The 17,589-nt window shown below is 44.6% G+C and overlaps 1 protein-coding gene across 13 annotated transcripts in view; it reads left to right on the plus strand.

The window, feature by feature from the left end:
• The first annotated feature begins 3,544 nt into the window (after window positions 1-3,544).
• Fubp3 (far upstream element (FUSE) binding protein 3) overlaps window positions 3,545-17,589 on the plus strand; it is a 44,884-nt gene continuing 30,839 nt past the window's right edge. For 7 of the 13 annotated variants that reach the window (XR_001783040.2, XR_001783041.2, XM_006498126.2 and 4 more), the window contains exons 1-2: window positions 3,545-3,855; window positions 14,057-14,162. Coding sequence is in view for 9 of the 13 variants with exons in the window: in XM_006498126.2 (XP_006498189.1) it covers window positions 3,772-3,855; window positions 14,057-14,162 (190 nt within the window). In the remaining 4 variants the exon portion in view is untranslated. The remainder of the gene's footprint in view (window positions 3,856-14,056; window positions 14,163-17,589) is intronic. The other 6 variants (NM_001033389.4, NM_001290548.1, NM_001363080.1 and 3 more) reach the window with 2 other exon arrangements.

A 17,589-nucleotide genomic window follows, 5' to 3' on the forward strand; every position in this document is an offset into this window, starting at 1 on the left:
AGAGTCCTTCCTCGTGTGTCCTCTCATGTGCTAGCTTTAGCAGAACATTCTTTTACTTCTGTCTGCTTCAGCTAAACATTCCTTCAAGAATCTGTCTTAGTCTTTCACCTGTGTGACTTCAGGAAAACACTCCTTCATGTCTTTGCCCCAGTAAAACACCACCCAGTACAAATGACTTTCCAAAGAACCCTTTGAGTTTCCACTTCAGAATGCTGCTTGTTCTTGGGAAGGACCTGTACTTTATCAGTGCTCTTAACTGCACAGCCACCTCCACAGCTGCCCACCTTTCTTAATATGGGATCTAACTATGTAACCCTGGCTACACAGAACTCACTGTGTAGAGCAGTCTAACATGGAACTCCCAGGCATCTGCTTGCCTTTGCCTTCAGAGTACTGGGATTAGAGTTGTATGCCATCACCTCTAGAAAGAGAAAACATTTGAATGCCATCAGTTAAGATATTCCCAAATCTCAGAGAGAAAAACAACTGGTTTACTGATGTATAAGCATGTATGTTGTTTAAATGAGTGCATGGGTGTATGTTTTCACACAGGTGAAAGTCAAAGGTCCATGTTGGATACTTCCTTCCATTGCTGTCCTTATTTCTTAGAATTTGCTCCATAGACCAGGCTGCCTTCACACTCACAGACACCCCCTTCCCTCTGCCTCTGCATGTTGGGAGTTTTGCCACCACAGCCCAGTTTGCTGACCATCTAATTTCTTGAGATAGGCTCTCTCAATGAAACTGGCACTCCCCAATTTGGCTAGACAAATCCTTCTGTCTCCATGTCTTAGTTCACTGTCCTGTTGCTGTGAAGAGACATCAGGACCAAAGCAACTCTTATAAAAGAAACCATTTCGTTGGGGGTTTGCTGATGGTTTCAGAGTTAGTCTGTTATCATGGTGGGGAGTATGGTGGCACGAAAGGCAGGCATGATGCTGCAACAATAGCTGAGAGTTGTATATCTTGATTTTTGGGCAGAGAGAAACACACACTGGACCTGGCTTGGGCTTTTGAAACCTCAAAGTCTAGCCCTGTGACATACCTCTTCCAACAAGAACACACCACTAAGCCTTCCTAAACAGTCTACCAACTGAGAACAAAATATTCAAAGACAATGCCTATGGGTGCAGGGTATTCTCGTTCAAACCAAATTCTACCCCCCACCCCACCCCTGCCCCCAAGCTCTGGATTACAGGCATGGACTAGCAGGTCCAGCTTTTTTTTGGTTTTGTGTTTTGTTTTTTTTCAGACAGGGTTTCTCTGTGTAGCCCTGGCTGTCCTGGAACTTACTCTGCAGACTAGGCTGGCCTCGAACTCAGAGATCTGCTTGTCTCTGCCTCCCAGGCACTGGGATTAAAGGCGTGTGCTGCCACTACCTGGCAAAGTATTTTAAAAATAATTTATGTGTGTGTGTGTGTGTACCACATTTGTGTAGTGCTCAAGTAGGACAGAAGAGAGTGTTATATTCTTTGGAGTTGGACTTTAAGAAAGTCCTGAGCCATCTGATGTAGGTGCTGGGAACCAATAGCAGCAAGATCTCTTAGTGGCTGAGCCATCTCCCCTAGCTCCAGAACCATGTGGTTTCTGGAGACAGACCTCACATCTGTGCAGCAAGAGCTTCCTTTCCTGCCTGAGCTGTCTCTCCATTCGGAAGAGTCGTCTGCTGGTCTCTGAGGCAAAGCTACTCACAACCAGTATGTATGCAGTTTGTTTGGGTTTTAGCTGTCTTGAGACAGGTTCTACCACAGGCTAACCCTTATTGTATAGCTCAGAGTGACCTCACCTTCTTATCCTCCCACCGAGTCTCTGCTGTCAGTCCTTTGTTCCAGCCAATCCTAGCTAGGCATTTATTTCCTGAGTTTGAATCACATTTGAGTGAGTATGCATTGCCAAAGTTATCTATTCAAAAGGGCAGAAGGAGTTCCAGGACAGCCAGGGCTATACAGAGAAACCCTGTCTCGAACACCCCCCCTTCCAAAAAAAAAAAAAAAAAAAAAAGGGCAGAAGGGAAAAACAAAAACTCTGTGCTACTTGTGCTTTCTTGAAAGCTTTAAATTATCCTCAATGTTTTAGTAAACAAATTAGACTGGGCTCCTGCCTGTAGGCCACTTGGGTGGTGGCAGCAACATTTCTGCACTCACTGTCTAAGATGCTTCCCCTGTCCTCATTGGACAAAATTCTTTACGTATTCATTGAACAGATACCAAGCGCCAACCAAATCAACAGGGGGTTTGTAATAAGTGTTAGATAAAGAGACCCTGGATAGAAGAACATCCCATTTCTACTCATCAGGGCCAGCCAGTTGGGAGTATGGAAGAGTGGACAGTGTTTCCTCAGAGGTTGGTAGGACAAACGTCAAGTAGGGCCAAGTCTGTCCTGAAGATTGAAACTCTGTGTTTGCTAAACTCAAGCATAGATGAAGTGAAAACTCTCCACCATCCAGAGTGCCAGCTTGGTCTCCCCTACGGGTTTGGAAATGATCTGTCTAAAGTGATCAACCTGTGCAGTTTGGCCAGCTTCTTTGATTTTGCCATAATCTAGGAATCATTCAGAGTCAGCGATATTCAACTTAGAATTAGTTTCCTAAGCATCTGCTATGTGCCAAACTCTAGGAATCCAAGAAAAAAAAAAAACGAGAGCCTCAGGGTTGATGAGGTGGCTCCGCGGTGTGGGTGTTTGCTGCCAGACCTGATAACCTGTTTGATTCCCGGGACCCATATGGTGGAAGTATATAACCAACTCTAGGGAGTTGTCCTCTGACTTTCACATGTATGTGGTGACACATTCTACACGCACACACTGAAACGAAGAATGGAAGGAAAGAATAGTAAATTGAGTTTCAAGTAGCTAGCTGCGGGTGACCTAGAACATGACCTTGAACTCCTGAACTTCCGTACAAACCCACTGCCCATACATATTGGCACAGTGGGGTGTAACTTTTTGTTCTGACGGAGGCAGGGGGTTCTGAAGTGAGACTCCCCCCTTTTCCTTCCCCTCAAGCATTCAAACATTCCTAAAGATCTCTTGCCTCAGCAGGCCCGGAAGCAATGATGGTCCCACGGTATTTCCTGTTACCCGGGTGAAAGAATGTGAAAGAGGACACCAGGCTTCTTTTGAGCAGTGTCATCAAACCGATCCTTGGCAAACTGATGGCCCATTCTGGAGCCTGGGACTCCCTGCAGCAAAGGCGGAGCCCTGCCGTACTAAGGGTCCTAGTACCAAGTAAGGTGCTCAATCTCAGTCAATGCAGCACACCACGACCCCACTTCGAGAGGGAGGGGGCTGCCAGTGCACCTCGACGGCTTGGGTAAGGTGTTGGAAGAGCCAAGTCCAAGTTTCTCCTCCGTCAGGTGGCAAAACCACACAGCGGGGGACTATAAGGCCGCACCTGCGCCGCGGTGGCGGTCCCACGCTTGCTAAAGGCCTGGGGCCCACGCCTTTGGAGGGCGGGGTCGCAACCTGGTCTTTTTGACGGACATCTGCCTGTGCCCAGGGCAGGCCCCCCTCGCGCCACGGCCACGCCCCCACTTCCGGCCGGACAGCGGTCACGTGCTTTGAGACCCCGCCTCACAGACGCTGCTTTCCCCCAACCTATCTCTCTCTCTCTCTCTCTCTCTCTCTCTGTCTCCCTCTGAGCTAGCAGTGCCTTCCCTTCGCTTCCCTTCCGCCGGAAGTGGGGCGACTTTCCCTTTCCGGCTACGGGTCCCGGAGCGGAGTGGGAGGCCGGACCGGGGGAGCCGAGCGACGGCGGTGGCGGTGGGCTTGGCTATGGCGGAGCTGGTGCAGGGGCAGAGCGCTCCGGTGGGCATGAAGGCTGAGGGCTTTGTGGATGCCCTGCACCGGGTCCGGCAGGTACGGGCGCGGGAGGCCGGGGGCGGGAGGCCGCTGCGCCGACGCCTCCGGTGGGCGCCTAGGGCCGCGAGTCGCGGGAGGCCCGGGCGGTTCCCTCGGGAGCTCCGGGGCCAGAGGAAGCTTTTGCCAAGCGCTCCTGGCGCCCGCGCGCCCGACTGCACCCAGCGGCCTGCTCTCCATGATTCAGATCCCAGCAGGTCCTGGTTGTAGACCCCAGGCATCCATCTCACGCCCTGGACGTGGCTTCTGCAGCTTTGGGAAACCTCGCCTTCCACTTAATGCATTTCAAGCATATTGGAAGAAATTCGAGGATATTTTATATTTGAAATTCTCTATTTTGCAGAGAGAAGGGGAGGTGTTAAGTGGGTGGTCCTCGAGAGTTCCTTCTGGCGATTAGTCTTAACTCTACTGGGAAGAGTGTGGGATGGACTCGTTCGGACCGTGAAACTACCATCTGGCAATATTGTGCGTTTTGTCAGTGAAACTGGCTTTTTAGAGGACTTAGGCTTCTCTGAATGAATATGGGACCTCTCTGGCTCCTGGCATGGTGCCTAGTACAAAATTGTCCTTGTATTTTGCCTGAAACTTAGTGACAAGTTACCCCGACGCTCAAACTTTCCTCTATCCAGTGATGTTTATCTTCTCTGACTTTGTCAACTCTCTGGTTCTTTGAAAGTCGGGCTGTGTAACTAATGACGGTTTGGTTCCTAGTAGAATACCTGCCACAGGACTCATTGTTGGGAGAGTTTGACCGGTCACGTGAAAATGGGGTCTTTTCATCACTTTCCAGTAGTCCTTCGAGGAAACCCTACCTGTCTCCCCTATACTTTGCATATTAATACTGATGGTTCTGTAGACATTGTTTTATAACCTACCACAAATGTTGGACTCACCCAAAAGTTTCTCTGGTGGGTTGTTACTGCCTAGTTGGAGCAGTGAGTATCCAATAGTGTGATGATACTTCAGTTACTCCATGATTGTAATGGATGACCTTGCGCCCAGCTCCGCATCCACCGCTCTGCTCATGGGCATGGTTTTCCTTTGCTGGACAAGACCCTGAACCCTGTTTTTCACTAGTTGGTAAGATGTACTGGATCTCTCTCAATGCTAGAGTGTCAGAGCCATCTTGTTGGCTTTCTTCGACCACTAACAATTACAGTCGCTGCTTTAGGAAGCTCAGGGCCTCCTTAGTTGAATGTAAAATAAATTTGTTTTTTTGTTTTTGTTTTTGTTTGTTTGTTTTGTTTTTTTTTTCTTCCGAGAAGGTCTTTCTATGCAGTCCTGGCCGTTCTGGAATTCACTCTGTAGACCAGGCTGGCCTCAGACTCGGACATCTGTTTCTGCCTCCTGAGTATTGGGGGGTTGGAGGCTTTTTGCACTGCTACCCAGCTTATGAGAATTATTTATTTATTTTCCAAGCAGAGTTTATTTTTGTAACCCTCGCTGTCTTGGAGCTAGCTCTGTAGATCAGGCTAACCTTGAACTCTCAGGGATCCACCTGCCTCTGCCTGCCTCTGCCATCCTAGTGAAGTTTTAAGGATTGCTGAGACTTGCTTGGGGAGGTGGGGGTGGAGATACCTTCTGTTAAATCTGCCCTAACTTGGAGTGAGGAAAAGGAAATATTCCTTTGGGTTTCTTTTTGTTTGTTTTTGTTTTTTCTCTGTGTAACCCTGGCTGTCCTGGAACTCACTCTGTAGACCAGGCTGGCCTTGAACTCAGAAATCCGCCTGCCTCTGCCTCCCGAGTGCTGGGATTAAAAGCGTGCGCCACCACCGCCCGGCTTCTTTGGGTTTCTTATTTATGAAGTACACCACTACCTTAAGTGGTAATGAGCCCATTAGAGATTGGTGTGTTGCTTCTTAGTGGCAACAGCTAGAAGTCCATACTACCATTGAGAAATGATTTGAAGGGAATTAAAAAGAAAAAGTCTGGCAAAGTGGTGTACACCTTTACATCCCAGCACTTAGAGGCAGAACAGAAAAATCTCGGTGAGTTGCAGGTCAGCCAGGTCTACTACAGAGCAGGTTCTAGGTTCTCTGGGGCTGCCAGAGCTACACGATAAGACATTGTCTCAAAAAGCAAAGTCAAACAAACAAGCAAAAGTTTGTTGATAATTTTAGGGTTATTTAGGTAGATCTCGTTGGTCAAGGCTGGAAACTTAGAAATCTGCATTGTAGAGCTCTACTCTTCCAGAGGACCTGGGTTGGATTCTCAGCACCCGCATGATGGCTCCAGTTCCAGCTTCTGCAGGCTCTGTACAACAGGTTCTGAATAGACATACATGAATGCACCTACACACAGATCTTTTTTTAAAAACCTGCTAGAAAGATGGCTCAGCGGTTAAGAGCATTGCATGCTCTTCTAGAGGTCCTTAGTTCAATTCATAGCAACCACATGGTGGCTCACAACCATGTAATGGAATCTGATACTCTCTTCTAGCATACACACAGAACACTCATACATAAGTAAAAAAATTTTTTAAAAATTCAAAATCTGCATGTGATAAAGCTTAGTAAAGAAGACCCTGTTTGAGTATCTGGATAGTCAGGGTTCTGTGTCTCCATTACATATAGAGTGCTCCCAAGATGAACCTCTCTCACCCCCAGTAAATGGCAATAAGATATTTGTTTTGTCTTGTTTGTGCTAGGCATGGAACCCAGGGCCTTGTACATGCTAAGCAAGCCCTTCAACCCACAGTGGAAAAAACTTGAGGTCTCATCAAGTTGCCCAGGCTGGTCTTGAACTCAGGCTTTTGCTTCAGCCACCCACATCGCTTAGGATCACAGGTCTGACCTCTTGGGCTTGACTTACTATATTTCATTTTAATAAGCATAGGGCTTTCCGAAACCCTCATCTGATCTCATAATTATCAGCAACAGTAAGACCTTAATTTTTTCAGAGTAATGAGTTGTCTTATGTTCAATTTACATAGTAAGTTCTGGTAGTAGTATGAGCTGACCCTGCTGGAATTCAGTTTGTTAAGCCTAATTGCATAGCTCTATTGTAACTGGGCTGCTTTTCTTTCTTGAAGCATCTTTATGTAGATGTCTTCAGGTTTATAACAGTTATCTATGTTTGCTATTAGTGTACTTGAGTAAGGAATTCTTAAATACAAAGGGAATCTCTGAAGATCCATATAAAACTTAAAAATATTTCTAGAGTGGGGGCCCAGTGGATTATTGTGTGTCAGGAATGAAGAATTCACAGCTGTTCTGAAGGGCAGTGGAGATAGGATCTGATTTGGGACTACTGATAAAGTCTAAGACGCTAGATAGAGCTCTGGCTGCTTAGCAAATCAAGTGTTCCTTTAACTTGTTTAAGAGAAGACTGGGTGCTGACTTTCAGCTCATCTTGTTCCAGAATCATATTCTGCATCTGTGCCCTGAGTGGGCTACAAGCGGGACCAGTGGACACAAGTCTGTTTTACTTTGAATAGTTTCTGAGGATGATTAAAAATGTTCCTGGCCTGAGAGTGCTTGCCTACTGTGCATGGTTTATAGGATTGGGTTCAGCCCCCAGAGCCATATAAACTAAGCCTGGTGGCACATATCTATGCAATCCCAGGACTTGAGAGGTCGAGGCGGGATGATCAGGAAGTTCCAGGTTGTCCTCAGCCACATAGCAAGCATAGCGAGTGAGGCCAGACTGGGATGCCTGAGAACCTGTCCAAAAGGTAAAAACGTTCCCAGAACAGAACAGTGTTGGCCATCCGATGAAGACGGACTCGTTAATGGGTTGTGGGCCATCACAGTGTTACAGCTGCCAACAGCTTCCCACTAGCTTTCCTGAGGATAGGTTATTTTGCTAAAGTCAATGCTTGTTAGGACTTTAAGCTCCTGTTTGTTGTGGAGGTGGTTTTACTGAGGCAGGGTTCTGCTGTGTAGTTCTTCTGCTGGCCTCAAACTCATGCTCCTCCTGCCTTAGTTTCCTAAGAACTGGAATTATAGGCCTGCAACAGCAACTTAGCTAAGGTGTTTTATCTTAGACCCTGTTAAGGCCCTATGCATTAGCCAACTCCTTAGTATGTCTTTACACAGAGTGCAGTATAAATGCACTCTTCATGGAGTTGGGCACCTTGCCTTGGACCCAAATAAAAATGACCAAGTTTTTATAGAATCGAGAGGGCTAGCAAGATAGCTTCATGGATTAAGGGACTTGCCACCAAGCTTGAGGACTTGAGTTCAGTTTTCAGGATGCACATGGCAGAAGGAGAGAGCCAGCTCCCATCAATCCTGTAACCTCCACATGGGTACCATGGCGGATGTACAACCACATACAATAAGGGTAATTTTTTTAAAAATATGTTTGAGTTTCTATTTATTTATATGCGTACACTGTCACTGTCTTCAGACATACTAGAAGAGGGCATTGGATCCCATTACAGATGGTTGTGAGCCAATATGTGGTTGCTGGGAATTGAACTCAGGACCTCTGGAAGAGCAGTTGGTGCTCTTAACCACTGAGCCATCTTTCTAGTCCAATAAGTGTAAATTTAAGTCAAAAGAAGGATAGCCATTAACGAAGTTTGGAGATCTGGAGATCTTATTATCACTGGCACCTTTGTGGGAGAAATATTGATTAGTGTGTGGCCTCAGAAGTTCAGGCTCCTTGTTGTGCTGCCATTTTCTACTTTTGAGACAGAGTAGAAGGCTTGGGGTAAATGACTTATTCCCTGGGCTAATACAAGGCTTGAGTGAAATGATATTGGCATAAGCAGCAAATGTCCTTTAAAAGAACAGAGTGTGCTGGCTATTAGTAAAAGCTCCATTCACTGGCTGTCATATGCACCTTGACAGCTCATGCCTTTGCTCATTTAACATGTGGGCTTGATTCATGACTCGCTTGAGCTGCTGAATGCTGAGCAGAGTGAAACTGCTCTTCTGAAATCACTGCTTCATATCTGTATACTTTCTCAGCTTTCCAGACACTGGGGGAATCCATGAAGCACTCCTGTGGCTTTGCTCGTGCGCTAATAACACTGCATGCTCTTCTAGAGTCAGTCCATCTGTGAGGTTTTGGCTAGTGGTGGCCACGTACTACTAGTACAGTGGTTTTTACTCTGGGTACCATCCCTTTGGAGGTCGTATATCCTGTATAGCAGATATTTATAATTCATAACAACCGCAAAATTATAGTTATGAAGTAGCAACAAAATAGTTTTATGGTCAGGGGTCATCACAGCGTGAGGGTCGCAATACCTGGAAGGTTGAGAACCAGTGTACTAGTAGAAGTTCTGAACTTATTGTTTGGTATTGAAAAGTAGATAGTAAATGAACTGCATTCCATAATATACTTAAGACGATTTTCTCCTTTAAAGTGGATTTCAAACAAAAAACCAGGATTTGGCTATCAATGTGTTTGAAATTTATCATTATCTTATGGTTTTGATAGACCACTTGAGTTATCAAAGTTTCCTGTCTTCTTAAGTCCCAGCTATGTATTAACTAGCTTGACCACAGCTCTCCAACTAGAGCCCGAGAGTAAAACAAGACTCCAGTCTTGTTTTACCCACCATGTGTAGCACTTAGAAGCTAAGGTGATTTCACATGCAGATAGATTCAGGTCTCTAGCTTTTTTAGGAAAGCTCTGCCTGCCTGTCGGTGTCTGGCACAGCAGTCATTATCTTCAACTGCAGTTATCAACAGTAGCTGCTGCTTGCAGGTTCTGGGCTGCCTTCATCCCTGCCATCTTGCTGCTGTGTTATACTGCCCATGGAGAGTCCTTACTGACAAATTTTCTCCATCTTTTTCCAAATTGGGAGCCCATCAAGAGGCCCAAATCTGCAAGAAGCTGGTGAGCCTTGACTGGATGGGCTGCATTGTGTTGGAGCTGCACAGTGTTACTATGTCTTTGAAGGGAAAGAACCTGTGGGCAGGTGTTTAGGACTGCATCTAATAGTCATGGGCAGTAACATCTCCAAGGGTAGAGAATGCTTATATTCTTTATAAAAACAAGTCAGTTCTGGGGAGAAACCCTAGAAAATGTTGCTCTAGGAGATCTCAGCAGTGCGTTGATATCCATGAACACAGAATACCATCCCACTGCTACTAGAAAAACTGGCTGTGTGAGCTGTGGTCTCTGACATGCTTCCTAACAGGTTAGTGTGTGCTGGCATTCTTCTGCTTTACTTTTTTGAGGTAAGACCTCTGTAGTTCTGTCTTGAACCCTGTGTAGGCAAAGGCTGGCCTTGAACTCAGACCACTGCCTGTCTCTGCCTCCTGAGTGCTGGGGTTAAAGGCGTGCCCACCATACCCCACTGGCATGCCTTTCTAGGCAGCTCTTTTGTCTGTTTCACCCGTGAATTGTCCCAGGTGAGAGAAGGAGTTTGGTCTTTTAGGAGAGGATCTCATTCATGTAAGCCAGGACAGTTAAAAGTCACTAAAGGTGCTTCACGTTCACAGCTTCACATCATGGCCTCTCTGGGCCTCCATGCAGTGGAACCCTGCCACATACCTGGCCTCAGTAACTTTACTCAGTTGTGGAGGGAGACTCTGTAACCCTCTTTATCTATTCTTGACTCTAAGGCCAGAACCATGTGGCTGAAGCAAGTTCTGCTTGCTGTGGCTGGAGCATGAACCCATTGTTCAGTTACATCTTCACCAGCTTTCTGGTTTTTGTGGTTCCCTTTACAAAATGCTCTGGAAATGCTTATGTAAATTGCTCTGTAGACCAGGCTACCCTTGAACTCGGAGATCTTCATGTCTCTGTCTTCTAAGTGGTAGGATTAAAATTGAGTAAAGCCATGCCTGGACCTAAGCTTTTTGTTTGTTTGTTTGGTTTTGGTTTTTGGTTTTTCAAGACAGGGTTTCTCTGTATAGCCCTGGTTGTCCTGGAACTCACTCTGTAGACCAGGCTGGCCTCAAACTCAGAAATTTGCCTGCCTCTGCCTCACAAGTGTTGGGATTAAAGGCTGGCGCCACTACTGCCCAGCAACCTAAGCTTTTCTTTAATTCCTCTCATGAGATGGAAGTTTAGCTGGGTGGGATCTTGCGTTGATGTCACCACTCCCTTAATTCCATTTAATATCTTCAATCTGTTCATCTCCTTGAACACTGGATTTAGCTCCATTCCACATCCTGGCGCCCCTTTGTACCAGACATTTTGTATTTTTCTTTGCTCAGTGACAGAGTCTATACTAGAGTGTTTTGAGATTTCCTTTGCCAGTTCTATTAAATTAAATCTCTTTAACCTTAGGCAGACTCTTTAGACGAGAACAAAAAGCGGCACATGTTTCACCAAAATATGTTAATGATCTCTAGGCAACAGACTAAAATTCTTCTGAAACCTCTTGAGCCAGTTCAAATCGCCTGTCTTCCATGTTCCTGCTAGGATGGCCCATTAAGTCCCACATAAAGCATTCCATTGCTTTCTGAATCCAAAGTCCCCAAATCCATATTCCTCCAAACATAAAGCATGGTCAGGCCTATGACAGCAATACCCCACTCTTGGTACCAAAATCTGTCTTAGGGTTTTATTGCTGCAAAGAGATAGTAAGACAACAACTATAAAGGAAAACATTTAGTTGGGGCTGGTCTACACTTTCAGAGGTGTAGTTCATTATAATCATGGTGGAAACTATAGCAGTATGCAGGTAGACAGTGCTGGAGAAGGAGCTGAGAGTTCTACATCTTGATCAGCAGGCAGCAGAAGGTGACTGTGCCATACTGGACATAGTTGTGAGTTGAAATGTGACTTTGAGCATATATGACCATAAAGCCCACCTCTATGGTGACAGCTTCTTTCAACAAGGCCTCACCTACTAATAGTGCCACTCCCTATGGCCAAACATTCAAATATGTGAATCTTTGGGGGGTGGGGGTGGGTCATACCTATTCAGAGCACCACAAACATAATAAAACTGTATACCTATAATAAAAATGTATACCATAAGTGGCATATAATGTTGAATTCTTACCATAATATTTGTGTAGCCAGGATTCAGGCTCAAGTCCTGGGTTTAATCCCTAGCACTGAACTATCTCCTGCTTTGATCTTGGTTTTGTTGTTGTTGTAAAGATCTATCTACTTATTTACTTATTTTGGAGGCAGGGTTTCTCTTTGTAACACTGGTTGTCCTAGAGCTCACAGAGGTCCTCCTGGTTCTATCTCCCAAATGCTGGGATTAAAGGCATGTGCCATTATGGCCCAGCATAAAGATTTAATATTAATTGTGTATATGCATGTGTGTCTGTGTGTGCATTTGTGTCCATATATACAAGTACCCCCAGAGGCTGGAGGTGTTAGATCCCTAAGTGTCTGTAAGTGCTGGGAACCACACTCAAGTCCCCTGTTAGATCAGAAGAGTTCTTAACTGCTATCCGTCTTTCCAACCTGCTTTTGTTTGCTTGCTTGTTTTGAGACAGAACTCACAGCAATCCTCCTACTTCAGTCTTCCTGTGCTGGGATTGTAAACGTGAACCACCATACATAGCTGTAGTCTAGATAACTATTATCCTATACTACATAAACTGTATACATAGATTGTTCTATTGCTGTGAAGAGACAATGTGACCAAGGCAATTCATAGAAGAAAGCATTTAATTGGGGCCTTGCTTACAATTTCAGGTTTAGTCCATTATCACGGTGAGGAGCATGGCAGCGTGGTGCTAGAGAAGTACTTGAGAGCTATATTTTGATCCATGGACATGGGGGTGGGGGATTGGACCTAGCATGGGCTTTTGAAAACTCAAAGCCAGTTGGGCAAATGGTGGCCTTTAATCCCAGAGGCCCTCAGATCTCTTGAGTTCAAAGCCATCGTAGTCTATAGAGCAAGTTCTAGGACAGCCAGGGCTACATGGAGGAACCCTGTCTCAAAAAACAAAAGAAACAAAAGCAAAAAAGGAAACTAAAAGCCCTCTCTCAGAGACACATTTCCTTCAACAATACCATACCTACTCAAACAAGGCCTAATCCTTTCAAATAGTGCCACTCCCTGGGGACCAAAGCATTCAACTATGTGAGCCTCTGGGGGCCATTCTCATTTGTACCTTCAACTCCGTGGCAGTTTCCCAAGTTAAAGACAACCAAAACAATTGTAATTTAGAACAAATACAGAAACTCAGTATAGTTTAGAAGGACATTTGTTGATTGAATGAATTTAGCAATAGGAAACTATCATAACACTCATAATTTATCAGATGTTGGAAAATGACATTCCAGCCACTTTTAAAAAAAATATTTTATTTATATACACTGTAGCTTTTTATGTACACTGTAGCTGTCTTCAGATACACTAGAGAGGTCATCTGACCCCGTTACAGCTGGTTGTGAGCCACCATGTGGTTGCTGGGAATTGAACTCGGGACCTCTGGAAGAGCAGTCAGTGCTCTTAACCACTGAGCCATCTCTCCAGCTCAATTCCAGTCACTTAAGACCAACAAATAAGGAAAGAGGCTGGGCAGAGTGGTACATACCTTCAGTCCCAGGACTTGGGAGACTGAAGCAGACATTGTCTTAAGTAAACAAAAATCTGGAAACTAAAAGGCACCAGAGGGAATGGAAGTAACCTGCCTAAAGTGCAGACTTGTTAGTTCCTGTCTAACTAACTCACTGTTTGGACCCCTTTTTACCTCTTTGGGGGTTATTTTAAAATTAGCGTTTTAAAATATTTGGCTTTATTATTTTTATTTATATATCTATATGAATGTATGTATATATCCATCAAAACCAGAAGAGGGGCTTAAATGTCCTAGAGTTGGAGTTACAGGCTCTTGCAGACCACATGACATAAGCACTGGCAACTGAACTCTGCAGAAGTTTGAGGGTACACAGTAGGATCTTGTCTAAAATAAACAAGACCCCATGAGTTACTCAGAGGAGTCTGAAAGATATGGCATGTATGTATGTTAAATGACTAAAACTGACTTTCTTAGGGGGTAGATGACATGGCCTAGCAGATTAAGGTGACATGAGTTTGAACAGTGGACCTCACATAGTTAAAAGAACCAGCTACAGTAGGTTGTCCTCTGTGTATACCTCCTCTCCCTTGAATTGTTAAAAGACAACATTTGGGCAGTTAATTCCTAAAGAGGCCAGACCAACGAGAACTCAGCAGGTAAAGTGTTTGCCTACCAGAGAAAGTGGCTTAGGCTGATGTAAGTGGGAGAAATGGAATAGCAGCCCCTTAAAGAAGATGCTGTCTTTTCTCCTGGGGCATAACCATGACTTGCTACCAAGTATTTGAATTTGATTCTCTCTGTAGATTGCTGCTAAAATCGATTCAATTCCTCACTTGAATAATTCCACACCTCTGGTGGACCCCTCAGTGTACGGATACGGAGTACAGAAGCGGGCCCTGGATGATGGAGGTAAGCTGCTGTAAACGACTCTCTCTTCTGATGGCAGTGAACCTGCCAGTTATTTCCAATCTGTGTCAGCCATTTCTGAGCAGCTCTCCAGCATCTCATTCTTAGAGGACTTGTGACGGGGATGCAGTTAGGATGATTTCTTTTAGCAATTGGCTGGCATTTGAGTTCCTATTTGCCTTGATAATAGAAGAATTTTTTCAGCTGGGCTCCTCGATAAAGACTTGGCCTCAGCGTCCACTTGGGAGTAATTTGACCCATTTGAGAATTGTGTTTGATTTAGTTCTCAGTCCCTCTGGCCCTTGCATAGGAATTGAAGTTACTACTTCTATGAAGTACCAAGATTTGGTGCAGGTCCTGAGCAAGCTGTGGTTGACTTGACCTGTAAGATGGAGGTGTGGTGGCCTCTCCACTCTGCCAGTCTCACCATCCCCATTTGTGTCTGGCTTGGGTTTATTCTTTAATTTTCTAAAAATCAGCATGTGCTATTTGTATGCACTGCTGGATTCCATGATGACATTTTTCGGTTTGCACGTTAGTTACCTACCTTGATCATATTCCCTTCCACTTCCCTCTCCCATTTCTGATCCATTATCTTCCCTAATAGTCCCCGTCTCCTTTTATGTCTGACAGGCACTTTCTAGAAGCATCCATTTTAATTTATTCATTTATTAGTTTGTTGGTTTATATTTCCAACTCCATCTCTAAAGGAATTTGGGGACGCTGAGAGTACCTGTCACCAGTGCTCCAGCCCTGGTCATTTAGTCACAGGTTCATATTTGCTTGTCTGCTGAGGGACACACTGTGAGGGTTGGTGAAGTCCAGTAACATAGTGGGTTGTATACAGCTGATTAGGCAATGTCTTCTCTGCTTGCCTTTTTGTTGATCTGTGATGGTGATATATTGTTAAGTGGAGCCCCACTTAGCCCCACCAAGGGTTAGAACATGCTTTTGTATTTGTATTGTGTATCTCCTTTTCAAAAGAGAACATGTTTTTGGTTTTGTTTTGTTTTAAAGATCTGTGTATGTATACATACATATACACATGTACATACATATACACACACATATATATATATATACATATATACACACACACATATACATACATACTCTTCATGTACATATGCACACCAGAAGAGGGCACAGGATATAGATGACTATAGTTTTAGATCACTGTGAGCCACCATGTAGATGCTAAGAGTTGAACTCAGGACCTCCAGAAGAGCAGCCAGTGCTCTTAACAGTAAGCCATCTCTCCAGCCAGAATGCATGGTTTTTGTTTGTTTTTAGGCAGGGTATATAGCCCTGGCTAGCCTGGAACTCACTATGTAGAGTAGGCTGACCTCAAACTTAGAGATCCACCTGCCTCAGCTTCCCCAGTGCTAGGATTGAAGGCATGAGATTTATTGATATATTGATTTCATTTTTTTTAAAAAAGAATAATTGGATTCTCAGTATAAGGGACAACACTTTTGAGAGTGAAATTTCTCATCTGTGTAAAAAACTGTTCATGAGCTATGAAGATAGTTGAGCACCTGATGACCTGAGGTCAATCCATACAAGGAGAGACCTGACTCCCACAGATTGTCCTCTGAGCTCCACAGTGCATCTGTGCACAAACACACAAACACAAAATACATTAAAAATTAAAAAAAAAACAACTTAGTGATCTTATATAAAAGTCCACCTCAAGGTTGTCCAAATTCAGGTAACCATTTTTAAATTGCTGCTGCTGCTAAGTGCACCTTATGGCCTCCCTGTTTTTGTTGAGTGATTTCTTTAGACCTAGGATGGGTAAGTGTGTTAAGGGCAGTTCTGCCCAAGTGAAGAGTGACTCAGAGAAACCTCTTTCCCTTTCCAGGGCTTTGCACTTTGTTCCTGTGGGATGTCGATATAAAATAAAATGGAGTTGTCTGGCTCTAAGCACAGAGCTTCTTAATGGATGGTATCTCTCTGGTCCAGTGTTCCCAGAAATCACGATCAATCATGTTACAGCTTACTGGGTTCTGTCTAGCAATTCAGCCTGTGAAAATAAAGTGTGAAGAGAGGGCAGTGGTGTCTTTTGCATAGGGAATCCCTAAACATTTGCTAGTGAAACCCTCTGGCACCTTGAAGATGCTTTTCTCTTGTCTGAAAGAAATCAGTAAACGTTTTAAATTTATCAATAAAAAGCACTGAGTAGCAGGCAGATATGGATGACTGACTCAATCACAAAGCAGACTCTCAAGTCCTTGTTATAATGCATGTTTTCACTTTGTTTGTTTGTTTGTTTGGCTTGGTTTTTGAGATGGGGTCTCACTGTGTGTCCCTGGCTGTCCTAGAACTCACTTTGTAGAACAGATAGGCCTAGAACACACAGAAATCCTCCTCCCTTTGTTTCCTGAGTGCTGGGATTAAAGGCAAACACTGCCACCATGCCTGGCTTACTTTTTGTTTGAGAGAGGATAGCATATGCTGGCCTCCAAGTTGCTATACAGCCAAGGATAAACTCAATCCTGCTCTGTTTTCTCTGCTTCCCAAGTACCAGGGTTATAGGTAAGCTCTGCCATGTCTGCCTTGGTACCTCTCTGTGTGATAATGCAAAGTATCTTTCTGTATGTGCCTGGAGAATTGGTCTTTGAGGGCAGACCACATGTGTAGCTTGCTTTCGATTCCTTTTCACAGCAAGCTTTCTTAGTGAGCACCCGACTCCATCTTTCTTTCTGGAGCTCCTGTACCTCTGCACACTGTCTTATAACAACCAGCTGGACCCTCAGTGCTGTGCACTGTGTTAGATAACTTTGTTAGGTAACTTACAAAAATTACTTTTCTCCTCCATTGGTCTCTAGGTGTGGAACTTGGGGTTTTGGTTGAGCTGAGCAAGAACACTGGAAATTGGGCCCATCCTTAGCCTCAGCCCCATCTTCTTATTTTCTGGCCACTGGGAATAAGGTCACTATGCTAGATGTGGGGAGCCCATGTCCCGTGTAGAAGAGGTGGGGGAGGGAGGGAGGGAGGGAAAGAGAGAGAGCATTAAGCATATATGTAGGGCAGGACAGTCAGGAGAAATGTCCTGTACAGAAAGCAAATTAGTATACTCTAGGCAGTTGTAGTTGTGAGCTAGCTAGCTAGCTAGTGCTCTCTCTCTCTCTCTTGCTTTCTCTTGCTCTCTTTTTAAGATTTGTTTGTTTGTTTATTTATTATATATAAGTACACTGTAGCTGTTTTCAGACACACCAGAAGAGGGCATCCGATCTCATTACAGGTGATTGTGAGCCACCATGTGGTTGCTGGGTTTTGAACTCAGAACCTTCGGAAGAGCAGTCAGTGATCTTAACTGCTGAGCCATTTCTCCAGCCCAAGATGGCTTTTTTTAAATGTACATTAGTGTTTTACTTGTATGTCTATATGAGGATGTCAGATCCCCTGGAACAAGAGTTACAGATAG

Source organism: Mus musculus, chromosome 2 (genome assembly GCF_000001635.26).
Source record: "Mus musculus strain C57BL/6J chromosome 2, GRCm38.p6 C57BL/6J".
In the NCBI taxonomy this organism is placed as follows: Eukaryota; Metazoa; Chordata; class Mammalia; order Rodentia; family Muridae; genus Mus; species Mus musculus.